At 43.6% G+C, this 25650-nt stretch overlaps 1 protein-coding gene, 8 non-coding genes and 1 pseudogene across 9 annotated transcripts; all 10 read right to left on the bottom strand.

Moving 5' to 3' along the window:
• Positions 1-338: 338 nt before the first annotated feature.
• Positions 339-411, bottom strand: trnak-cuu. Its single transcript has one exon. It is a non-coding gene; the product is annotated as a tRNA-Lys (tRNA).
• Positions 412-2427: 2016 nt separating this feature from the next.
• LOC123995974 (transmembrane protein 19-like) lies at positions 2428-25269 on the bottom strand. The gene is made up of 8 exons (XM_046299626.1): positions 24925-25269; positions 23803-23953; positions 22881-22994; positions 17566-17703; positions 15939-16015; positions 15643-15820; positions 6500-6709; positions 2428-3381 (listed from the first exon to the last, which is right to left on the bottom strand). The coding sequence occupies exons 2-8, from the start codon at positions 23930-23932 to the stop codon at positions 3221-3223; spliced, it is 1008 nt and encodes a 335-aa protein (XP_046155582.1). The 5' UTR covers positions 23933-23953; positions 24925-25269; the 3' UTR covers positions 2428-3220.
• trnak-cuu lies at positions 6888-6960 on the bottom strand. Its single transcript has one exon. It is a non-coding gene; the product is annotated as a tRNA-Lys (tRNA).
• trnak-cuu lies at positions 7562-7634 on the bottom strand. The gene has a single exon. It is a non-coding gene; the product is annotated as a tRNA-Lys (tRNA).
• trnak-cuu lies at positions 8428-8500 on the bottom strand. The gene has a single exon. It is a non-coding gene; the product is annotated as a tRNA-Lys (tRNA).
• On the bottom strand, positions 10635-10707 carry trnak-cuu. Its single transcript has one exon. It is a non-coding gene; the product is annotated as a tRNA-Lys (tRNA).
• Positions 11482-11554, bottom strand: trnak-cuu. Its single transcript has one exon. It is a non-coding gene; the product is annotated as a tRNA-Lys (tRNA).
• trnak-cuu lies at positions 11917-11989 on the bottom strand. The gene has a single exon. It is a non-coding gene; the product is annotated as a tRNA-Lys (tRNA).
• trnak-cuu lies at positions 12446-12518 on the bottom strand. Its single transcript has one exon. It is a non-coding gene; the product is annotated as a tRNA-Lys (tRNA).
• On the bottom strand, positions 19597-21595 carry LOC123995977 (annotated as a pseudogene).
• Positions 25270-25650: the final 381 nt, after the last annotated feature.

Here is a 25650-nt window from a genome sequence, read left to right as displayed (position 1 = left end):
TTATTTTGTTGTTGACATACCTCATCATTTATTCTCAGAGTACGTTGTGATTTTGGGGGGAAAAATAAACTCCGAGTCGAATACTTTTAATTATTGTAAAACACATAAAAGCCCTTTTCTGCTTTAACGCAAACATGCCTTGTGAGTGCACAAGAATGTTTTGGGCATTTATTTATTTAAATTAATTTACATTCATTACATTTTATGTACAGGAGGAACATGCACTTGTTCTATATATTAAACACACAGCACCAGAGAATATCAAATGTTTTGCTCAAACTAAGAACTTCGTTTATTATATATTGAGAAGGTTTAAAGCGATCTTTCAAAAAGATATGCGCCCAACGTGGGGCTCGAACCCACGACCCTGAGATTAAGAGTCTCATGCTCTACCGACTGAGCTAGCCGGGCTTGCGTAACAAGAGGAAACTCCCCCTTTACGAACCATGAATCGCGAACCATGCCCCAAACCACTGCATTCACACAGCTTCTGAGTAGGAGTGCTGATCTCGAAACAGGTTCCTTCCTGTCCATGTCATCTTATTCAATGTAAATCTGATCATAGATCAGCACTGAACCATGCCCCAAAGACTGACATGGTCATGGAAAGGGTAATGGTATGGTCATGGAAAGGGTCATGGTCATAAAGGGTAATGGTCATGGAAAGGGTCATGGTTGGAAAGGGTCATGGTCATGGAAAGGGTCATGGTCATGGAAAGGGTCATGGTCATGGAAAGGGTCATGGTCATGGAAAGGGTCATGGTCATGGAAAGGGTCATGGTCATGGAAAGGGTCATGGTCATGGAAAGGGTCATGGTCATGGAAAGGGTCATGGTCATGGAAAGGGTCATGGTCATGGAAAGGGTCATGGTCATGGAAAGGGTCATGGTCATGGTCACAGCATGGTTGGAAAGGGTCATGGTCATGGAAAGGGTATGGTCATGGAAAGGGTGGAAAGGGTCTGATCATGGAAAGGGTCATGGTCATGGAAAGGGTCATGGTCATGGAAAAACATGGTCATGGAAAGGTTCCTTCCTGGTCCATGTCATCTTATTCATGGAAAATGGTCTAATGGTCATGGAAACATGATCATAGATCATGGTCACTGGTTACATGGTCTTGGAAAGATGGTTGGAAAGGGTTGGTCATGGTGGAAAGGGTAATGGTCAGAGGAAACATGGTCATGGTCATGGAAAGGGTCATGGTCATGGAAAGGGATGGAAAGGGTCATGGGGCTGCTGGTGAAAGGGTATGGTCTTGTATGGTCATGGAAAGGGTCATGGTCATGGTCATGGAAAGAAAGGGTCATGGTCTTGGAAAGGGTAATGGTCATGGAAAGGGTCATGGTCATGGAAAGGGTCATGGTCATGGAAAGGGTAATGGTCTTGGAAAGGGTAATCATCACTGGTAATGTTGCCCTCTCAACATTCATATGATGCAATAAGGCAAAAGATCCATCAAGCATTTATTCCAGTATTTATTCCAATGCTAATTGCTTTTCAGCATTAATGAATCACTTACCACAGCATTGCCAGACACTTGATCAAAACAACCATTACAAAGCACATTCATAAAGGAGTTCATCCGGTTATATTATAGGACAGTGTTATGTTTGGGGGGCTGGCAACATAACACTCACCCCTACCCCATCCCTTCTCTCGTGTAGGGTGTAGGCTTCTCTCATCCCTTCTCTAGTGTAGGGTGTAGGCTTCTCTCACCCCTTCTCTAGTGTAGGGTGTAGGCTTCTCTCCCCCCTTCACTTCTCTCCCCCCTTCTCTAGTGTAGGGTGTAGGCTTCTCTCCCCCCTTCACTTCTCTCCCCCCTTCTCTAGTGTAGGGTGTAGGCTTCTCTCCCCCCTTCACTTCTCTCCCCCCTTCTCTAGTGTAGGGTGTAGGCTTCTCTCCCCCTTCACTTCTCTCCCCCTTCACTTCTCTCACCCCTTCACTAGTGTAGGGTGTAGGCTTCTCTCCCCCTTCACTTCTCTCCCCCTTCTCTAGTGTAGGGTGTAGGCTTCTCTCCCCCTTCACTTCTCTCCCCCTTCTCTAGTGTAGGGTGTAGGCTTCTCTCCCCCTTCACTTCTCTCCCCCTTCTCTAGTGTAGGGTGTAGGCTTCTCTCCCCCTTCACTTCTCTCCCCCTTCACTTCTCTCACCCTTCACTTCTCCCCCTTCTCTAGTGTAGGGTGTAGGCTTCTCTCACCCCTTCACTTCTCTCCCCTTCTCTAGTGTAGGGTGTAGGCTTCTCTCCCCCTTCACTTCTCTCCCCCTTCTCTAGTGTAGGGTGTAGGCTTCTCTCCCCCTTCACTTCTCTCCCCCTTCTCTAGTGTAGGGTGTAGGCTTCTCTCACCCCTTCACTTCTCTCCCCCTTCTCTAGTGTAGGGTGTAGGCTTCTCTCACCCCTTCTCTAGTGTAGGGTGTAGGCTTCTCTCCCCCTTCACTTCTCTCCCCCTTCACTTCTCTAGTGTAGGGTGTAGGCTTCTCACCCCTTCACTTCTCTCCCCCCTTCTCTAGTGTAGGGTGTAGGCTTCTCTCACCCCTTCTCAAGTGTAGGGTGTAGGCTTCTCTCACCCCTTCTCAAGTGTAGGGTGTAGGCTTCTCTCACCCCTTCTCAAGTGTAGGGTGTAGGCTTCTCTCACCCCTTCTCTAGTGTAGGGTGTAGGCTTCTCTCCCCCCTTCTCAAGTGTAGGGTGTAGGCTTCTCTCACCCCTTCTCAAGTGTAGGGTGTAGGCTTCTCTCCCCCCTTCACTTCTCTCCCCCCTTCTCTAGTGTAGGGTGTAGGCTTCTCTCACCCCTTCTCAAGTGTAGGGTGTAGGCTTCTCTCCCCCCTTCACTTCTCTCCCCCCTTCTCTAGTGTAGGGTGTAGGCTTCTCTCCCCCCTTCTCTAGTGTAGGGTGTAGGCCTATTCAAGAGTATTACAACAAGTTTAGCAAAATATTCAATCAATCAAACCAACAAAAAATCCCTCTCCTATAGTCCATACACTTAATGCATTTTAGGAAACAACTGAAATCTCGATGATTAAACTAAGATCAACAAATGTATTACCACAAAGACAAACACAGAGTTGTAAAGGTTAGTTGTAGCATGGCAACTCTATTTCCTTAGACAGCAAGCTACACCATACTAGGTAAAGTATAAAAACACTAGACTTCAATACAACAAGCAAAACATTTTTTTTTTTTTACAAAATACAAAAATCATTGAAGCGCACAGAGTTCCTTCCCTAGTGAGGCCAGAAGCTCCAAGCAACACCAGGAAGTACCAGAGCTACAATGATGGAAGAGAAGAGGTTAACGCCATTGTTGTCCAGGATAGGCTTCCCACATATCCGCTTAGTAGTCACAGACGCATAGTTCACGACCTTTCCCAGGCTTACGTCATAACCTGGGGAAGAAGGGACATCATACAGCCGTAAGAGTGGAGAAGACATGTTTTTTTTTAAATGACTGCAATGTTTTAAATTCAAGAAAGACACTTCAAGCACCTGCTAATACTTGGATATCAAACATCTATAAATCATTTTTATCCAAATAAATGAATAACACACACAGTGCATTCAGACATTATTCAGACCCCTTGACTTTTTCCCACATTTTGTTTCAGCCATATTCTAAAATGTATTAAACGAAGAAGACATATCTGCCCACAATGCCCCATAACGACAAAGTGAAAACAGATTTAGACATTTTTGCAAATGTATAAAAAAATAAACAGATACCTTATTTGCTATGAGACTCGAAATTGAGCTCAGATTAATCCTGTTTCCATTGATCATCCTTGACATGTTTCTACAACTTGATTGGAGTCCACCTGTGGTAAATTCAATTGATTGGACATGATTTGGAAAGGCACACACCTGTCTATATAAAAGGTATCACAGTTAACAGTGCAGGTCAGAGCAACAACCAAGACACACGGACATGGTAATTGTCCGTAGAGCTCAGAGACAGGATTGTGTCAAGGCACAGATCTGGGGATGGGTACCATGAGAAACCAGATTATCTGGTCTGATGAAACCAAGATTGAACTCTTTGGCCTGAAAGTCAAGTGTCACATCTGGAGGAAACCTGGCACCATCTAAGACAGTGAAGCATGGTGGCGGCAGCATCATGATGTGGGGATGTTTTTCAGCGACAGGGACTGGGAGACTAGTCAGGATCAAGGGAAAGATGAACAGAGCAAAGTACAGAGAGATCCTTGATGAAAACCTGTTCCAGAGCCCTTGGGATCTCAGACTGGGGCCAAATTTCACCTTCCAACAGGACAATGACCCTAAGCACATAGCCAAGACGACATGGCTTCGGGAAAAATCTCTGAATGTCCTTTAGTGGCCCAGCCAGAGCCCGGACTTGAACCTGATCGAACATCTCTGAAGACCTAAAAAATAGCTGTGCAGTGACGCTCCCCATCCAACCTGACAGAGCTTGAGAGGATCTGCAGAGAAGAATGGGAGAAACTCCCCAAATACAGTTGTGTCAAGCTTGTAGCATCATACCCAAGAAGAATCTAGGCTGTAATCGCTGCCAAAGGTGCTTCAACAAAGTACCGAGTAAAGGGTCTGAATACTTATGTAAATTATATATGATTTTTTTTTTTTTTTTTGCTCAAATTTCTACAACAGTTTTTGCTTTGTCATTATGGGGCATCGTGTGTAGATTGACTTTAAAAATATACATATTTTAGAATAAGGCTGTAACTTAACAAAATGTGAAAAAAGATGAGGGGTCTGAATATATATAGTATATATTCAATATCTGTAGTTATTTATACTTTTCCCTGATAATAACGTGAATAACTAATCCCTGATAACGTGAATATCTAATCCCTGATAACGTGAATATCTAATCCCTGATAATAACGTGAATAACTAATCCCTGATAATAACGTGAATATCTAATCCCTGATAATAACGTGAATAACTAATCCCTGATAATAACGTGAATAACTAATCCCTGATGATAACGTGAATATCTAATCCCTGATAACGTGAATAACTAATCCCTGATGATAACGTGAATATCTAATCCCTGATAATAACGTGAATATCTAATCCCTGATAATAACGTGAATATCTAATCCCTGATAACGTGAATAACTAATCCCTGATAACGTGAATAACTAATCCCTGATAATAACGTGAATATCTAATCCCTGATAACGTGAATAACTAATCCCTGATAACGTGAATAACTAATCCCTGATAACGTGAATATCTAATCCCTGATAATAACGTGAATAACTAATCCCTGATAACGTGAATATCTAATCCCTGATAACGTGAATAACTAATCCCTGATAACGTGAATAACTAATCCCTGATAACGTGAATAACTAATCCCTGATAATAACGTGAATATCTAATCCCTGATAACGTGAATATCTAATCCCTGATAACGTGAATAACTAATCCCTGATAACGTGAATAACTAATCCCTGATAACGTGAATAACTAATCCCTGATAATAACGTGAATATCTAATCCCTGATAATAACGTGAATATCTAATCCCTGATAATAACGTGAATATCTAATCCCTGATAATAACGTGAATAACTAATCCCTGATAACGTGAATAACTAATCCCTGATAATAACTAATCCCTGATAACGTGAATAACTAATCCCTGATAATAACGTGAATATCTAATCCCTGATAACGTGAATAACTAATCCCTGATAACGTGAATATCTAATCCCTGATAACGTGAATAACTAATCCCTGATAATAACGTGAATAACTAATCCCTGATAACGTGAATAACTAATCCCTGATAACGTGAATATCTAATCCCTGATAACGTGAATAACTAATCCCTGATAATAACGTGAATATCTAATCCCTGATAACGTGAATATCTAATCCCTGATAATAACGTGAATAACTAATCCCTGATAACGTGAATAACTAATCCCTGATAACGTGAATATCTAATCCCTGATAACGTGAATAACTAATCCCTGATAATAACGTGAATAACTAATCCCTGATAATAACGTGAATAACTAATCCCTGATAACGTGAATATCTAATCCCTGATAACGTGAATAACTAATCCCTGATAACGTGAATATCTAATCCCTGATAACGTGAATAACTAATCCCTGATAACGTGAATATCTAATCCCTGATAACGTGAATAACTAATCCCTGATAACGTGAATAACTAATCCCTGATAACGTGAATAACTAATCCCTGATGATAACGTGAATATCTAATCCCTGATAATAACGTGAATAACTAATCCCTGATGATAACGTGAATAACTAATCCCTGATAACGTGAATATCTAATCCCTGATAATAACGTGAATAACTAATCCCTGATAACGTGAATATCTAATCCCTGATAATAACGTGAATATCTAATCCCTGATAATAACGTGAATAACTAATCCCTGATAACGTGAATATCTAATCCCTGATAATAACGTGAATAACTAATCCCTGATAATAACTAATCCCTGATAATAACACATGAATAACTCATCGTTGACAGACCCACCTGAGTACTGCCAGTGTGCTCCCAGGACAGAGTCCAACATGGACCCCATTAGGCCAGCCATGGCTCCATAGATTATGATTGGCCACTGGGGATCAGCCAGGTGCAGGTCACGGACCAATAGGATCTGAGAGATATAGTAAGCCACGCCCACTGCCAGGCCCCCCAGGAAGCTAGCCAGTAGACCCACTGGGGTCACTCCTCCATTGGTCCCTGTGAAAAGAACAGTTGAACAGTTAACACCATGTTGTTTCACTAGTCTCATGGGGAGGAGCATTGTTAGGAACAGGATGCAGCAAGACTACACTATTTACAGGAAGTGATTAATGGATCTACTTTGAAACTGTGTCAAAGTCTGTCTCAGAGGAGAGCACTCAACGCAAAACACAACCGCCCAACGTGGGGCTCGAACCCACGACCCTGAGATTAAGAGTCTCATGCTCTACCGACTGAGCTAGCCGGGCCTGAGGGTAGCTGGAATTCCCCAGCACATAGGAATGTCAAAATGAGTCAGGAACCCCCGCCCCTTCTAGTTTTCACATCACCTGCCATAGTCAGTTACGCAACACTGTGAATAGTTGTTAGTGGAGATGTCAATAGATAGACATTATTTACATTACATTTCAATGAACTGACTCCAACCCTTCTGCATTTCACCCACAGTCTTATTCTCAATGTGAAAAGTTGTTGACTGAACAGTCAGTCAACAGATTTTCTTTGCAACCAAGCCTCTCGTGTCTGACGAACCGGTGCCCCTGTATATAGCCTCGTTATTATAGCCTCGTTATTATAGCCTCGTTATTATAGCCTCGTTATTGTTCTTTAAGGTTACATTTTATTTCATTTTTTACTTTAGTTTTATTTGGTTAATATTTTCTTAACTCTATTTGTTGATCTGCATTGTTGGTTAAGACCTTGTCAGGAAGCATTTCAATGTAAGGTCTATCTGTTGTAATCAGGAAGCATTTCAATGTAAGGTCTATCTGTTGTAATCGGAACATGTGAGAAATAACATATCATTTGCTCGCATTTATCAGAAGAAAGGCTTTCAAATCAAAAGTTTAGCGCCCAACGTGGGGCTCGAACCCACGACCCTGAGATTAAGAGTCTCATGCTCTACCGACTGAGCTAGCCGGGCTTGCATCACTATTTAACACCACCCACATACAGCCTTCACAGGGCGTGAACCAACGCTGCCCATTGGCCTAGCCAGTCTCCAGATCTTAACCCCATATAAATTCTGTGGAGGGAGCTGAAGGTTTGAGTTGCCAAACGTCAGCCTCGAAACCTTAATGATTTGGAGAAGATCTGCAAAGAGGAGTGGGACAAAATTCCTCCTGAGATGTGTGCAAACCTGATGGCCAACTACAAGAAACGTCTGACCTCTGATTGCCAACACGGGTTTTTCCACAAAGTACTAAGTCATGTTTTGCAGAGGGGTCAAATACTTATTTCCCCCATTAAAATGCAAATCAATTTATAACATTTTTGACATGTGTTTTTCTGGATTTTGTTGTTGTTATTCTGTCTCTCACTGTTCAAATAAACCCACCATTAAAATTATAGACTGATCATTTCTTTGTCAGTGGACAAACGTACAAAATCAGCAGGGGATCAAATACTTTTTTCCCTCACTGTATATCCAAGTGCCCTCAAAAAGCATTCAGACCCCTTGGTTTTCCCCCAAATGTGTTACCTTACAGCGTTATTCTCAAATGGATTAAATAAAACATCCTCAGCAATCTACACATAATACCCCATAATGATAACGCGAAAACAGGTATGGAGAAATTGTTGCAAATTTATTAAAAGTAAACCCTTGAATGAGTAAGTGAGTGAACGTTTGACTGGTTACTGTGTATCATATCACACAAATAACATTTGATTTGCTCGCATTTATCCGAAGAAAGGCTTTTAAATCAAAAGGTCAGCGCCCAACGTGGGGCTCGAACCCACGACCCTGAGATTAAGAGTCTCATGCTCTACCGACTGAGCTAGCCGGGCTTGCATCACTATTTAACACCACCCACATACAGGCCTCACAGGGCGTGAACCAACCCTGCTCACTGACAGATCTCAGGGTCTGAACCAACCCTGAATCTTGGATTTCAGCAGTCCTCTATTTCATCACCCATGTACTTATCCCTAGGGTGATGAAGCAACACAGTCAACCAATACTGGTCATCTATGTTGCATGTGTATTAACCACTATACCTCTAAGGCTGGTTTCCCAGACACCCATGAAGTCCTAGTCTAAAAAACATGTCCATTTGATATTGTTCAGAGGTAGTGCTTTTCAGTGGAGGACTATAATCTGTGTCCAGGAAACGAGGCCCAAGCCTCTGAGGATCAATGTTATCCAAATCAAAAGGTCAGCGCCCAACGTGGGGCTCGAACCCACGACCCTGCGATTAAGAGTCTCATGCTCTACCGACTGAGCTAGCCAGGCTTGGAGACACAACCCACAACATCGCAAAATAACACAACTGTCAGACCAGGTTGATAAATATCACACCAACATGTAATAACTGTCAGACCAGGTTGGTAAATAACACACCAACATGTAATAACTGTCAGACCAGGTTGGTAAATAACCACAGCCCAACATGTAATAACTGTCAGACCAGGTTGGTAAATAACACACCAACATGTAATAACTGTCAGACCAGGTTGGTAAGGTTGGTAAATAACACACCAACATGTAATAACTGTCAGACCAGGTTGGTAAATAACACACCAACATGTAATAACTGTCAGACCAGGTTGGTAAATAACCACAGCCCAACATGTAATAACTGTCAGACCAGGTTGGTAAATAACCACAGCCCAACATGTAATAACTGTCAGACCAGGTTGGTAAATAACCACAGCCCAACATGTAATAACTGTCAGACCAGGTTGGTAAATAACCCACCAGCCCAACATGTAATAACTGTCAGACCAGGTTGGTAAATAACCACAGCCCAACATGTAATAACTGTCAGACCAGGTTGGTAAATAACCCACCAGCCCAACATGTAATAACTGTCAGACCAGGTTGGTAAATAACACACCAACATGTAATAACTGTCAGACCAGGTTGGTAAATAACACACCAACATGTAATAACTGTCAGACCAGGTTGATAAATAACACACCAATGTGTAATAACTGTCAGACCAGGTTGGTAAATAACACACCAACATGTAATAACTGTTTTTTTCTGCTAAGGGGACAGGACAACTTCACCACATCAAAGGGACGATGGACGGGGCCATGTACAGTCAAATCTTGGGTGAGAACCGCCTACCCTCAGCCAGGGCATTGAAAATGGGTCTGGGATGGGTATTCCTGCATGACAATGACCCAAAACACACGGCCAAGGCAACAAAGGAGTGGCTCAAGAAGAAGCACATTAAGGTCCTGGAGTGGCCTAGCCAGTCTCCAGACCTTAATCCCATAGAAAATCTGTGGAGGGAGCTGAAGGTTCGAGTTGCCAAACGTCAGCCTCGAAACCTTAATGATTTGGAGAAGATCTGCAAAGAGGAGTGGGACAAAATCCCTCCTGAGATGTGTGCAAACCTGGTGGCCAACTACAAGAAACGTCTGACCTCTGTGATTGCCAACACGGGTTTTTCCACCAAGTACCGAGTCATGTTTTGCAGAGGGGTCAAATACTTATTTCCCCCATTAAAATGCAAATCAATTTATAACATTTTTGACATGTGTTTTTCTGGATTTTGTTGTTGTTATTCTGTCTCTCACTGTTCAAATAAATCTACCATTAAAATTATAGACTGATCATTTCTTTGTCAGTGGACAAACGTACAAAATCAGCAGGGGATCAAATACTTTTTTCCCTCACTGTATATCCAAGTGCCCTCAAAAAGCATTCAGACCCCTTGGTTTTCCCCCAAATGTGTTACCTTACAGCGTTATTCTCAAATGGATTAAATAAAACATCCTCAGCAATCTACACATAATACCCCATAATGATAACGAAAACAGGTATGGAGAAATTGTTGCAAATTTATTAAAAGTAAACCCTTGAATGAGTAAGTGAGTGAACGTTTGACTGGTTACTGTGTATCATATCACACAAATAACATTTGATTTGCTCGCATTTATCCGAAGAAAGGCTTTTAAATCAAAAGGTCAGCGCCCAACGTGGGGCTCGAACCCACGACCCTGAGATTAAGAGTCTCATGCTCTACCGACTGAGCTAGCCGGGCTTGCATCACTATTTAACACCACCCACATACAGGCCTCACAGGGCGTGCACCAACCCTGCTCACTGACAGATCTCAGGGTCTGAACCAACCCTGAATCTTGGATTTCAGCAGTCCTCTATTTCATCACCCATGTACTTATCCCTAGGGTGATGAAGCAACACAGTCAACCAATACTGGTCATCTATGTTGCATGTGTATTAACCACTATACCTCTAAGGCTGGTTTCCCAGACACCCATGAAGTCCTAGTCTAAAAAACATGTCCATTTGATATTGTTCAGAGGTAGTGCTTTTCAGTGGAGGACTATAATCTGTGTCCAGGAAACGAGGCCCAAGCCTCTGAGGATCAATGTTATCCAAATCAAAAGGTCAGCGCCCAACTTGGGGCTCGAACCCACGACCCTGAGATTAAGAGTCTCATGCTCTACCGACTGAGCTAGCCGGGCTTGGAGACACAACCTACAACATCGCAAAATAACACAACTGTCAGACCAGGTTGGTTAGTATTCAGACCCCTTGGTTTTCCCCCAAATGTGTTACCTTACAGCGTTATTCTCAAATGGATTAAATAAAACATCCTCAGCAATCTACACATAATACCCCATAATGACAACGCGAAAACAGGTATGGAGAAATTGTTGCAAATTTATTAAAAGTAAACCCTTGAATGAGTAAGTGAGTGAACGTTTGACTGGTTACTGTGTATCATATCACACAAATAACATTTGATTTGCTCGCATTTATCCGAAGAAAGGCTTTTAAATCAAAAGGTCAGCGCCCAACGTGGGGCTCGAACCCACGACCCTGAGATTAAGAGTCTCATGCTCTACCGACTGAGCTAGCCGGGCTTGCATCACTATTTAACACCACCCACATACAGGCCTCACAGGGCGTGCACCAACCCTGCTCACTGACAGATCTCAGGGTCTGAACCAACCCTGAATCTTGGATTTCAGCAGTCCTCTATTTCATCACCCATGTACTTATCCCTAGGGTGATGAAGCAACAGTCAACCAATACTATGTTGCATGTGTATTAACCACTATACCTCTAAGGCTGGTTTCCCAGACACCCATGAAGTCCTAGTCTAAAAAACATGTCCATTTGATATTGTTCAGAGGTAGTGCTTTTCAGTGGAGGACTATAATCTGTGTCCAGGAAACGAGGCCCAAGCCTCTGAGGATCAATGTTATCCAAATCAAAAGGTCAGCGCCCAACGTGGGGCTCGAACCCACGACCCTGAGATTAAGAGTCTCATGCTCTACCGACTGAGCTAGCCGGGCTTGGAGACACAACCCACAACATCGCAAAATAACACAACTGTCAGACCAGGTTGGTAAATAACACACCAACATGTAATAACTGTCAGACCAGGTTGGTAAATAACACACCAACATGTAATAACTGTCAGACCAGGTTGGTAAATAACACACCAACATGTAATAACTGTCAGACCAGGTTGGTTAGTATTCAGACCCCTTGGTTTCCCCCCAAATGTGTTACCTTACAGCGTTATTCTCAAATGGATTAAATAAAACATCCTCAGCAATCTACACATAATACCCCATAATGACAATGCAAAGACAGGTATGTAGAAATTGTTGCAAATTAATTTAAAAAAAAACCTTGAATGAGTAAGTGAGTGAACGTTTGACTGGTACTGTGTATTATATCACACAAATAACATTTGATTTGCTCGCATTTATCAGAAGAAAGGCTTTCGAATCAAAAGCATTTAGCGCCCAACGTGGGGCTCGAACCCACGACCCTGAGATTAAGAGTCTCATGCTCTACCGACTGAGCTAGCCGGGCTTGCATCACTATTTAACACCACCCACATACAGGCCTCACAGGGCGTGAACCAACCCTGACCATTGACAGACCTGACAGAGACTCTCTCTCTCTCTATATATATATATATATATCAATAACAGTCACAAGTTGACACTCCAGACATCTGTCATCTTTGCAGAGGAAGCAATTTTACATCTAAATGTTTGATGTAGTATTTCTCAAGTGAAAAAAAATATGTATGAAAACTAGTTGTCTGTCGTTGAATGACAACAAACACTTAATTGAAAAATCCCTATTGTTGACGAAATCTCTGAGGAAGGGGGTAGACACCAAAATGAACAAAAACATCACTAAATGTACAGTATGCACGAACGGTTTCAACTGGGAAGCATACAGTAAGTTTTAGTAATCGCAGAACACGGGTTTAAAGTTTTTCAAATAATTCCCAGTTGGTTGAGAGTTCTTCCTGTGCAAATACACTGACCTATAGTACCAGTCTATAGTGTGGACACAACTACTCATTCCAGGGGTTCTTAATTTTTGACTATTTTCTACATTGTAAAACAATAGTGAAGAAAAAATGATGCAATAACACATATGGAATCATGTAGTATATATTGTATATTCTTCAAAGCAGCTACCATTTGCCTTGATAGCTTTGCACACTCTTGGCATTCTCTCAACCAGCTTCACGAGAAATGATTTTCCAACAGTCTTGAAGGAGTTCCCACATATGCTGAGCACTTGTTGGCTGCTTTTCCACTCTGCGGTCCAACTCATCCCAAACCATCTCATTTGGCTTGAGGTCAGATGATTGTGGAGGCCAGGTCATCTGATGCAGCACTCCATCACTCTCCCTCTTGCTCAAATAGCCCTTACATAGCCTGGAGGTGTGTTGGGTCATTGCCCTGTTGAAAAACAAAATGCTAGTCCCACTAAGCGCAAACCAGATGGGATGGCGTATCGTTGCAGAATGCTGTGGTTGCCATGCTGGTTAAGTGTGCCTTGATTTCTAAATAAATCATTGACAGTGTCACCAGCAAAGCACCATCACATCGCCTCCTCCTCCATGCTTCACGGGGGGAACCACAGATGCAGAGATCTTCCATTCACCTCCTCTGCGTCTCACAAAGACACAGAAGTTGGAGCCAAACATCTCAAATTTGGACCCTTCAGACCAAAGAACACATTTCCATCGGTCTAATGTCCATTGATCGTATTTCTTGGCCCAAGCAAGTCTCTTCTTATGATTCGTGTCCTTTAGTAGTGGTTTCTTTGCAGTAATTCGACCATGAAGGCCTGATTCACGCAGTCTCCTCTGAACAGTTGATGTTGAGATGTATCTGTTATTTGAACTCCGTGAAGCGTTTATTTAGGCTGCAATCTGAAGTGCAGTTAACTCTAATGAACTTATCCTGAGGCAGAGGTACCTCTGGGTCTTCCTTTCCTGTGGCGGTCCTCATGAGAGCCAGTTTCATCGTAGCGCTTGGTGGTTTTTGGGACCGCACAGGAAGAAACTTTCAAAGTTCATGATATTTTCCAGATTGACTGACCTTCCTGTCTTAAAGTAATGATGGACTGTTGTTTCTCTTTGCTAATTTGAGCTGTTCCTGCCATAATATGGACTTGGTCTCATACCAAATAGGGCTATCTTCCTTTTCACAACACAACCGATTGGCTCAAACGTATTAAGAAGGAAAGAAATTCCACAAATTAACAAGGGACACCTGTTAATTGAAATGCATTCCAGGTGACTACCTCATGAAGCTGGTTGAGAGAATACCAAGCATGTGCAAAGCTGTCATCAAAGCAAAGTGTGGCTACTTTGAAGAATCTCAAATATAAAATATATTTTCATTTGTTTAACACTACATGATTCCATGTGTGTTATTTCATAGTTTGTCTTCACTTATTCTACAATGTAGAAAACAGTAATAATAAAGAAAACCCTGGAATGAGTAGGTGTCCAAATTTTTACATTGCATAAATATACTAAATTTCAAAAGTTTGGGGTCACTTAGAAATGTCCTTGTTTTTGAAAGAAAAGCACATTTTTTTTTGTCCATTAAAATAACATCAAATTGATCAGAAATACAGTGTAGACATTGTTAGTGTTGTAAATGATTATAGTAGCTGGGAACGGCTGATTTTTTTAAATGGAATATCTAGATAGGCATATCTCAGACTGGCCAAAGAAATAAAATATTAAGATTGTGTTCTTTTGCCAATCTTAATCTTTTATTTTTATTGGCCAGTCTGAGATGTGGCTTTTTCTTTGCAACTCTGTCTAGAAGGCCAGTATCCCGGAGTCGCTTCTTCACTGTTGACTTCGAGACTGGTGTTTTGCGGGTACTATTTAATGAAGCTGCCAGTTGAGGACTTGTGAGGCATCGGTTTCTCAAACTAGACACACTAATGTACTTGTTCTCTTGCTCAGTTGTGCACCGGGGCCTCCAACTCCTCTTTCTATTCTGGTTAGAGACCGTTTGCGCTGTTCTGTGAAGGGAGGAGTACACAGCGTTGTACGAGATCTTCAGTTTCTTGGCAATTTCTCTCATGGAATAGCCTTTATTTCTCAGAACAAGAATAGACTGACGAGTTTCAGAAGAAAGGTCTTTGTTTTTGGCCATTTTGAGTCCGTAATCAAATCCACAAATGCTGATGCTCCACATACTCAACTAGTCTAAAGAAGGCCAGTTGTAATTGCTTCTTTAAAATCAGCACAAAAGTTCAGCTGTGCTAACATAATTGCAAAATAGTTTTAATGATCAATTAGCCTTTTAAAATGATAAACTTGGATTAGCTAACACAACGTGCCATTGGAACACAGGAGTGATGGTTGCTGACAATGGGCCTCTGAACACCTATGTAGATATTCCATAAAAACAAGGACATTTCTAAGTGACCCCAAACTTTTGAATGGTAGTACACACACACACACACACACACACACACTCTCTCTCTATGGCCCTTTACATAGGTGATGAGCCTGGGTTTGGTCTGACTGAGGGCGTGCCTCACCCCTGATTCCCAGGTGTGTGTGTGTGTGTGTGTGTGTGTGTGTGTGTGTGTGTGTGTGTGTGTGTGTGTGTGTGTGTGTGTGTGTGTGTGTGTGTGTGTGTGTGTGTGTGTGTGTGTGTACCTGTAGGAACCTCTCTCCAGGAGGTGATGAGGCGGGGTTTGGTCTGACTGAGGACGGGCCCCACCTCTGAAGCCCAGGTGTCCCCCGTAGAGCAGGCCAAGGCGCCCAGCAGAGACAGACACATCCAGGAGGCTGAGTACTGCTTCCCAAAGTCCACCGGCATCTCCCCTGGACCCACCTAGAACCAGGACCACACAAAGGAAATAACCTCAGATGAGTGACAGATGTGTGGCCGGCTCACTTGGCTGAGGCAGCTGTTATATGTATTCAAATATATAATTCATTGACTGATTGACCTCGATCATATATAGCAGCGCCAGCTCTGTGGGGACACCACCATTACAGAACACCTGCACCCAGTTCCTCTGACCACCTGGAGGGCAAAGGGGACACACATTAAAATGATAGTTCACCTCCAAAATGTTTCACTTCCTTTTGACTTCCCTGGGGGTGGGTTTCCTTGTTAAATAAGATACACTTCAAAACAGGTGAACTATCCCTTTAAGGACAAATGACTTACGCAGGTGTTTAAAAAAATAAAAAAATAAACCAGATATTACTGACTGAGGCAGACTATGCAATCCAGTAGCGGGCTGTTGCTTACTGGAGTGTGGCCTGACTATCTCGAGAGTCATTAAGCCTAGCTGCTGGCCTAGCCGATGGCCTAGCCGATGGCCTAGCCGATGGCCTAGCCGATGGCCTAGCCGATGGCCTAGCAGATGGCCTAGCAGATGGCCTAGCAGATGGCCTAGCCGATGGCCTAGCCGATGGCCTAGCCGCTGTCCTAGCCGATGGCCTAGCCGATGGCCTAGCCGATGGCCTAGCCGCTGTCCTAGCCGCTGTCCTAGCCGATGGCCTAGCCGATGGCCTAGCCGATGGCCTAGCCGCTGGCCCAGCCGATGGCCTAGCAGATGGCCTCAGCCGCTGGCCCAGCCGCTGGCTAGCCGCTGGCCAGCCGCTGGCCTAGCCGCTGTCCTAGCCGCTGTCCTAGCCGCTGGCCCAGCCGATGGCCTAGCAGATGGCCTAGCCGCTGGCCTAGCCGCTGGCCTAGCCGCTGGCCCAGCCGCTGGCCAGCCGATGGCCTAGCAGATGGCCCAGCCGCTGGCCTAGCCGCTGGCTCCAGCCGCTGGCCCAGCCGCTGGCCTAGCCGCTGGCCTAGCCGCTGTCCTAGCCGCTGTCCTAGCCGCTGGCCTAGCCGCTGTCCTAGCCGCTGTCCCTAGCCGCTGGCCTAGCCGATGGCCTAGCCGATGGCCTAGCCGATGGCCTAGCCGATGGCCAGCCGCTGTCCTAGCCGCTGTCCTAGCCGCTGGCCTAGCCGATGGCCTAGCCGCTGGCCTAGCCGATGGCCTAGCAGATGGCCTAGCCGCTGGCCTAGCCGCTGGCCTAGCCGCTGGCCTAGCCGCTGGCCTAGCCGCTGTCCTAGCCGCTGGCCTAGCCGATGGCCTAGCCGATGGCCTAGCCGATGGCCTAGCCGCTGGCCTAGCCGCTGGCCTAGCCGATGGGCCTAGCCGATGGCCTAGCCGATGGCCTAGCCGATGGCCTAGCCGATGGGCCTAGCCGCTGGCCTAGCCGATGTCCTAGCTGATGGCCTAGCCGCTGTCCTAGCCGATGGCCTAGCCGATGTCCTAGCTGATGGCCTAGCCGATGGGCCTAGCCGCTGGCCTAGCCGCTGTCCTAGCCGCTGTCCTAGCCGCTGTCCTAGCCGATGGCCTAGCCGATGTCCTAGCTGCTGGCCTAGCCGCTGGCCTAGCTGCTGGCCTAGCTGATGGCCTAGCTGATGGCCTAGCCGATGTCCTAGCTGATGGCCTAGCCGATGGCCTAGCTGATGGCCTAGCTGATGGCCTAGCTGATGGCCTAGCCGCTGTCCTAGCTGCTGGCCTAACTGCTGTCCTAGCCGCTGTCCTAGCTGCTGTAACTCGTTACCTTCTTTATAATCCGAGTCTAGTTTCTTCTTGACGTCTCCTTTCCAGCGTGTCAGCTTGGAGGAAGTGATGAAGAAAGCCAGCAGGGCAGAGAAGAAACTTATGTTGGCCATGGTGAGGATGAAGCCGACCAGCAGGGCTGTAGGGGACAGGGAACAAAAGCATGAAAACAATACAACTCAAAACACTCTTACCTGATCCCAGATCTGTTTGTACTTGTTCATAGCCAACTCTTTGGGCCGTTGTTATGACCACGGGAGCCGGCTCTGACAGATCTGGGACCAGGTTACAAACTAGGTCTAACTACCTTATCAGAACAGTGCTACAGAACCTCTACTCTCTCGGTATGTTTGAGAAAATCATGATGAAAGTGGCCATTTTATGCCCTTTTTAGACCTACTGTATATATGCCTCCTGTAAGACCCTATGATCTGTGTTGTTGTCAACATACTCCTTATAGTGTGTCATATGGAGTATGTCTTGATTTTTTATTATTGCATTCATTTATTCAACATTAAATATTCAAATGAATATCTGAAAATGAACTTTTTTTAAAATTTAGTTCATTTTATATTGTTTGGGACAATATACTCTACAAATACATCACATTGCCAGAGTGGGCTCTCTGCTGATTTAAGTTATGATACATTTTATGAACACCAACACAGTGAATGGGGGAAAACGGTTGTTTTCTTTAAACTCCCCCTGCTGGTGATTTGCTGAATGTGCAATCATGTCATTGGTCAATTACCTATAATGCACATTTCTATGTATAAAATGGGTTTATATCTTCAAAAGTACTAGAGAACCCACGTTGAGGAGTATATTGTCAAATTAATATTCATATTTTTGTTATGTTGGGTAAAGTAAATGTGATTAGATTCAAAAATAAATGTTGATGTACTCCATATTTGAGAGGACACGGAGTATATTGACTCCAAAATGTCTGTATCATGTACGGTTCAAGGGTCATAGGGTCTTACAGGAGGCATGAATAGGTTTAAAAAGAGCCTAAAATTAACACCTCCCTCATGATTTTCTTAAAAATAGTTTGGGATACAAAATGTCAAAAAAACATTCCTCACAGTTTCCTTGTGAGAATTGCAAGAACAATCTGTTATACCAAAAATATTTATGGGCTATTCTGCTGTGGAATGTACCAATTAGTACATGAATAAACTGCTTTAGTCAGTTGAATAATGTGATTCAGCACAGACCCTGATTAAAAGAATGGTGACTAATTAATTCCTCTCAGATCCAGATCACGAGGACTGCTGATGGCCTGGCTAACGTGTGACTGACATCAGGGGCAACCCCTCTTCTCACACGCATACGCCTGGGGCTGCTGGAACTGTGTGGGATGAATCTTAGAATTAATAATAGCATTAAAACACACAACAGAGACTCCTAAGGTTAAACTGATACTTGGGATATTGGCAACGAGGCCCTTTATGTACTTCCCCAGAGTCCGATGAACTCTCGGATAACATTATGTCTCCATGTCCAGTATAAAGGAAGTTAAGATGTAGATAGCACATTGCTTTGAAGTAGATGGGTGATGCTAGTTAGCGTTGGCTCACAAAATTACATGTAACTTCCCTCATACTGGACACGGAGACATACAAATGGTATGAGGTCATCTGATCAAAGAGCCTCATTAACAAAATCTTTAATAGTTTTTTCCCCTAATAATTTGTTGGGTGAGTTTGAGATTTGATGGATCAATATATATATTATATATATATATAATATATAAATATAATATATATAATATAATATATATATATAATATATATATAATATAAATATATATATAGATCCATCAAATCTCAAACTCAAACTCACCCAACAAATTATTACACATTTTTTTTAAATGAGGAAGATAAAACATGAATGATATTTTTTAAGGATGTTTTAAAACATTTCTGCTCAGTTTCTGCTTGCTGTTTCTTTGTTCCCATGCTGCCTTGCAGCAAATTATTCACGTTATCAAGTCTTTGCTTTTGAAATGGCAATCTTTATTTGGTTGGCATTTCATATTCAAAATAACTAATTAATGTGGAAACATTGGACATTGTTTCATCAACAAACAAAGCATGTACAAAATAGTATTATGCAGTACCAGTCGAGAGACCATTAAATAATACATATGGAATCATGTAGTAACCAAAAAAGTGTTAAAACAAAATGTTTTATATTTGAGATTCTTCAAAGTAGCCACACTTTGCTTTGATGACAGCTTTGCACACTCTTGGCATGTAACATGATGATTTCACAGGTGAACGAAACCGATGACTGATCATAACAGAAACCCGTATTGAATCACAGTCTGATTTGGCAAACAAAAGCTGAACATGCCAGTGCTTCCCCTATATTCATTTAGCAGCGGCGGGCCGCCACATCAAAACAGATGAACATGGTGAAAACGTTTTCAGTGTGAACTTAAAACGACTAAAACCAGATAGAAAGTATGTAGAAAAGATAAACGGAGCGATATCTTTTGAAATAAGATCATTTTTGAGAACTAACAATCACCAAAATAAAAAAACTAGACAGTGAGAGAGAATCTAAAATGTTTTTTAAAAAATGTCCTGGCATGGGGCCCCAATAGACTTGTTTTAACAAAGTTTTAGTTATATGACATAAGCCATATGGTCAAATGTGTAGAATTGCAGAAAATTCTCTTTTTTTTTTTAATACAAAAAAATTCTCAGCCCCATTAAAGTGTATAACTGCAAGAAACCCTTTAAAAACTGTGGCCACGCCCACGACCACACCCACAACCACGCCCACACCCAGAAGTATCATTACCTACTAGCTACAGTGTTGTTGTTGCTGCGTTTTAGACTACTAGCTACAGTGTGTTGTTGCGTTTTAGACTACTAGCTACAGTGTGTTGTTGTTACGTTTTAGATTTAAGTTGGTTCGTGTGGGGTTTGTCCTTTCAACCGTTTCTGCGTTGTTTCTCAGTAGACAGGGGCAATACGTTGACAGGTAGAGGCGTTTGAACTTAGTGCTGCTTAAACAGTACACAATTGGGTCCACTAGACAGTCCATGTGGGAAAACACTATGAAACCATCATAGACCTGAACAGCTATATTCTCAGCATTGTCTAAATCCATGGCTCGGACAGTCAACAGAACAATTCTAGCGATGGTACAAGGCAGGAAACAGAGAGAAAAGAGCAGCATGACAGAGGTGACCAGAAACACTGCTCGACGCAGCTTGGTCCTGTCACCTACCGTCTTCTTTTTGAGTCTGTTGACAATGCGGACCGTGCAGTACACCAACACAAAGAAAGGGATGAGAATCTGGGTGAAGAACACAACCTCTCTCAGAGTGTCAGTGATGTCCCCATGACTGCTACAGCAGCCGGTCTTCAGCATGGTGGGGACCGTCAAAGGGAGCAGTAGTAGCCAGATGACCACAGATATATGAGGGGACTTTTTGAGGACAAAGTCCTTGTTCCCAGGATGAACCACGTTGAAGTAGCGATCGAGTGAAATCACAGCCAGGAAGCCGATACTGGCGCCTCGGTTCAGAAACAGCATAAAGAGCATGGCTTTGCAGATCTTTCCGTCCACACTCTGTCGCTCTCGCGTAGAAAGTTGTAGGCGTTCACTGGCAAACAGCCCAGCAGAAGGAGGTCAGCCAACACCAGATTGAACAGGAAAAGGTTGTTGGAGTTCAGCTTCCAGAACTCCAGCTTGAAGATGAAGAGGTAAAGCACTGAGAGGTTAAGAGGCAGAGCCAGGGTGAACTCCACAATCATCACAGAGGCGTAGAATGTATACAAGGGCAGATTATCTGCTGTGCAGTTATCGTTCAGAAGATCCTCTTCCATAATATGAAGCTGGCAAAACCTGTCCCCTTTTTACAGTCAAAGCCTGATCCTGTCCGAATCCTTAAGAAGGAAAAGCAGTCATCTAGAGTCCTCCACGCCAAGTGAGTCTGTTTAAGGGAAGGGAAGCTCTTATTCCGTGTGCAGACCTGGTGAAACTGAAGGACTGTACTTCAGTCTGGAAGTAATTCCCCCAGGCAGCCGTTGTAAACTGTTCAGACTTGTTGGTTGAGCACCTTCCATTCCTGAGTAGGCGAGTCGCCACAGGACCAATAGATAAGCAGTTGGTCCCACGAGGGATTGAGAATATAGTGGAAGACATTGCATCAACACACAACAACTATTTTTTTCCCATATTTGTCATATTGGGGCGGCAGGGAGCCTAATGGTTAGAGCGTTGGGCCAGTAACCGAAAGGTTGCTGGATCGAATCCCAAGCTGACAAGGTAAACCCACTGTTCCCCGAACAAGGCAGTAAACCCACTGTTCCCCGAACAAGGCAGTAAACCCACTGTTCCCAACAAGGCAGTAAACCCACTGTTCCCCGAACAAGGCAGTAAACCCACTGTTCCCCGAACAAGGCAGTAAACCCACTGTTCCCCGAACAAGGCAGTAAACCCACTGTTCCCGAACAAGGCAGTAAACCCACTGTTCCCCGAACAAGGCAGTAAACCCACTGTTCCCCGAACAAGGCAGTAAACCCACTGTTCCCCGAACAAGGCAGTAAACCCACTGTTCCCCGAACAAGGCAGTAAACCCACTGTTCCCCGAACAAGGCAGTAAACCCACTGTTCCCCCGAACAAGGCAGTAAACCCACTGTTCCCCGAACAAGGCAGTAAACCCACTGTTCCCGAACAAGGCAGTAAACCCACTGTTCCCCGAACAAGGCAGTAAACCCACTGTTCCCCCGAACAAGGCAGTAAACCCACTGTTCCCCGAACAAGGCAGTAAACCCACTGTTCCCCCGAACAAGGCAGTAAACCCACTGTTCCCCCGAACAAGGCAGTAAACCCACTGTTCCCCCGAACAAGGCAGTAAACCCACTGTTCCCTTGAACAAGGCAGTAAACCCACTGTTCCCCTGAACAAGGCAGTAAACCCACTGTTCCCCTGAACAAGGCAGTAAACCCACTGTTCCTAGTCATTGTAAATAAGATGTTTTTCCTTAACTGACTTGCCTGGTTAACTTAAACATCTGTATATAAAAGTGATATTTTTCATTCGATACATATTCTCCCTGCTGAATTCCTACATGAAGTAGACCTAAGTAAGTGCCGGGGCGTGCTTCTGGTTGCACAACACATCCGTGGGAATTAACATGTAGGTGAGGCTGTCATAACACGTTTTGATTGATTAAACACACAGAACTACAAGGTGAAGACACAGGAAGTTCTTCCGCTGAAAGTCATAGAATACCTCCTGAGCAGGAAGGTTTTTATTTTGATTAGTTGATTTATGTTCCATTGTTTGTTTACCTCCCAGGGCTCCGCCGTGGTCCAGACTCCTCTTCTTCAGGGCCCGTGTGGTGAGAGTCAGAGGAACCAGGATGGAGAACAACCATCGCCACGGAGACACCGGCTGGAGAGTGCCTGGAATGACACATTGAATTAGGTTATAGCTCTAGATAATAATCAGTGTTTCATCAAGTCGTGCTTCATCCTCTTTAACAAACTACTACTGAAACCATCTCTCCTTGTCTATATTCTGGAATGAGGTGAATAGAAGCCTCTCTTTTTAGGCAGGGGGCAACAGAACTAGGCGGGGAGGGGGGGGCAGCAGAGCTAGGAAGGGGGCCCAACAGAGCTAGGAAGGGGGCCCAACAGAGCTAGGAAGGGGGGCCCATCTTGCTTATATAGTGTTGAGAGTTTGCACTCTTTAGCATTGTCGATTTCTGCAACAAAACATTCTCCCCTCTTATGGGTAACCGTGAGAGCATGTTTTGCAGCCTCTAAACTTCTCACTCATCCGGATTCATGATTCATTCGTGTTTTTTTCTTAATCATGGCACTATCAAGATGAATTTAGAAGTGTTCTGAAACATCTTCTATATGGGACCAAATACTAAACTTTTGACTACTTTAATCCACTTTGAGCTCATTAAATCTTGAGATTTACATACTTTTTTCCCCCCCACAAAGAAATGTAATGTTGGATCAATTTTCTCAATAAAGAAATTCAAAAGGACAATTGTTTGTGTTTTATTAGTTTAAATCAGATGAACTTGATCTATTATTAGAAATAGGACTTAGATGAAGATCTGATGACATTTATGCAGAACATTTATTATTATTTTAAAAGGGTTAACAAGCTTTTATAACCCACAACGGTAGGGAAAACACTGGACATGACTGACAAGGTGTGTGTGTGAGCATGTCCACGCAGGCAGGTGTGTCTTACCGTAATATGTGCTGGCTGTGATGGAAATGATCCAGAAGAAGAGGGAGATGGCCAGGGTGGCACACAACACGATCATATCAGTCATCGTCATGAGGTATTCTTTCATTTGTATCTCATCCTCAAAAATCATCGTGGAAGAAGTGAATAGAACCTGTGGAAGTCATCGACATTACCTTGGGCACTGGTTTAGTTACATGACAGATGGCTTACAGGGGACGGTTAGTAGCCTGGTCCAAGGTCTGTTTGTACTGTCTTGCCAACTGCTGTGGGCACATTGATACACCAGGGAGAACTCGGACCAGGCTAGTCTGAGCAGCGGCTGGTGGGCTTTATGGATCTCCATCATAAACCCACTAACAGCTGCCCAGGCTAGGTAGGACCAGGCCATTACTCCTAAAAACCTAAGACTGACCGGATAGCTAGCTAACGTTAGTTGTCTACTGGTGTGGGACTAGCAGCTAGCTAACGTTAGTTGTCTACTGGTGTGGGGAGCTAGCTAACGTTAGTTGTCTACTGGTGTGGGCTAACGTTAGTTGTCTACTGGTGTGGGACTAGCAGCTAGCTAACGTTAGTTGTTACTGGTTGTCTGGGACTGGCAGTGGGAGTTGTCTACTGGTGTGGGCAGCAGCTAGCTAACGTTAGTTGTTTACTGGTGTGGGACTAGCAGCTAGCTAACGTTAGTTGTCTACTGGTGTGGGACTAGCAGCAGCTAACGTTAGTTGTTTACTGGTGTGGGACTAGCAGCTAGCTAACGTTAGTTGTCTACTGGTGTGGGACTAGCAGCTAGCTAACGTTAGTTGTCTACTGTTAGTTGTGTGGGACTAGCAGCTAGCTAACGTTAGTTGTTTACTGGTGTGGGACTAGCAGCTAGCTAACGTTAGTTGTCTACTGGTGTGGGACTAGCAGCTAGCTAACGTTAGTTGTTTACTGGTGTGGGACTAGCAGCTAGCTAACGTTAGTTGTCTACTGGTGTGGGACTAGCAGCTAGCTAACGTTAGTTGTCTACTGGTGTGGGACTAGCAGCTAGCTAACGTTAGTTGTCTACTGGTGTGGGACTAGCAGCTAGCTAGCAAACTAATAAGTCGGAAAGTGGACTAAAGAAAATAGGGTAAAAGGTTGCACCTGAAGTAGCCGAAGCCATGGCTTTGTATCCTGCTTCTTCCATTGTGGGGGAAGTGCCAATATAACTCGTTAATGAAACTTGTCTCTCCCTGTAAGATAACTTAGCGAGATGAAACGATGCACAGCTGTCACAGTCCTGTAGCGGAGTCAGATTTCAAAACACAGGACTCGTTGTTTCATCTTCTGTGGATTTTATATATGGCGTTTGGAAACCAACTTTAAGGTGCACTACCGCCACCAACTGGACTGGAGTGTGGACCAAAGACAGGCAAAGTGGAAATCCTACTCAATTTTCTCAACTCCCTAAGAAAACTTAATACGTAATGAAATACTATACATTCCCTTGTTATTTCCCCAGCAAGTTCACTTTCATTGTTGACTGAGAACCGGATGTGGATTTAAAGAAATACACGCGTACTTCCGCTAATCTGTCATATTAAAACTTCATATTTCACAAAAAATAAATTATTCACCAAAAACAAATCCATCAATACGTTTGAGTAATAAATACAAAATGAAATATATTATTCGGCGTTAATGTGATTTTTATTTTCACTATTAGGATATCCATGTATTACTTACATACATTTAAACATCATGAATTTCAGGGGCCTCATGTATCAACCATGTGCAGGCACAAATCTGTGCATAAACCACGCGTGGGATAATTTCCACGCAAATTGTGAGATGAATCAATATGAACGTTTGCTTGAGCGTGACTGAGTA

This window comes from Oncorhynchus gorbuscha, linkage group LG14 (genome assembly GCF_021184085.1).
Source record: "Oncorhynchus gorbuscha isolate QuinsamMale2020 ecotype Even-year linkage group LG14, OgorEven_v1.0, whole genome shotgun sequence".
NCBI classification, from domain to species: domain Eukaryota; kingdom Metazoa; phylum Chordata; class Actinopteri; order Salmoniformes; family Salmonidae; genus Oncorhynchus; species Oncorhynchus gorbuscha.
The sequence above is the reverse complement of the archived record's forward strand: the minus strand, read 5'-3'. Positions and strand labels throughout refer to the sequence as shown.

Bases quoted from the DNA above. Each gene is read 5' to 3' on its own strand.
- LOC123995974 (XM_046299626.1), bottom strand. From the start codon at position 23,932: ATGATTTTTGAGGATGAGATACAAATGAAAGAATACCTCATGACGATG. The intron at 22,995-23,802 runs GTAAGACACACC...GTGTCATTCCAG, and splicing joins CACAGCCAGCACATATTACG to GCACTCTCCAGCCGGTGTCT. The intron at 15,821-15,938 runs GTCAATCAGTCA...TCCTGGTTCTAG, and splicing joins CGCTGCTATATATGATCGAG to GTGGGTCCAGGGGAGATGCC.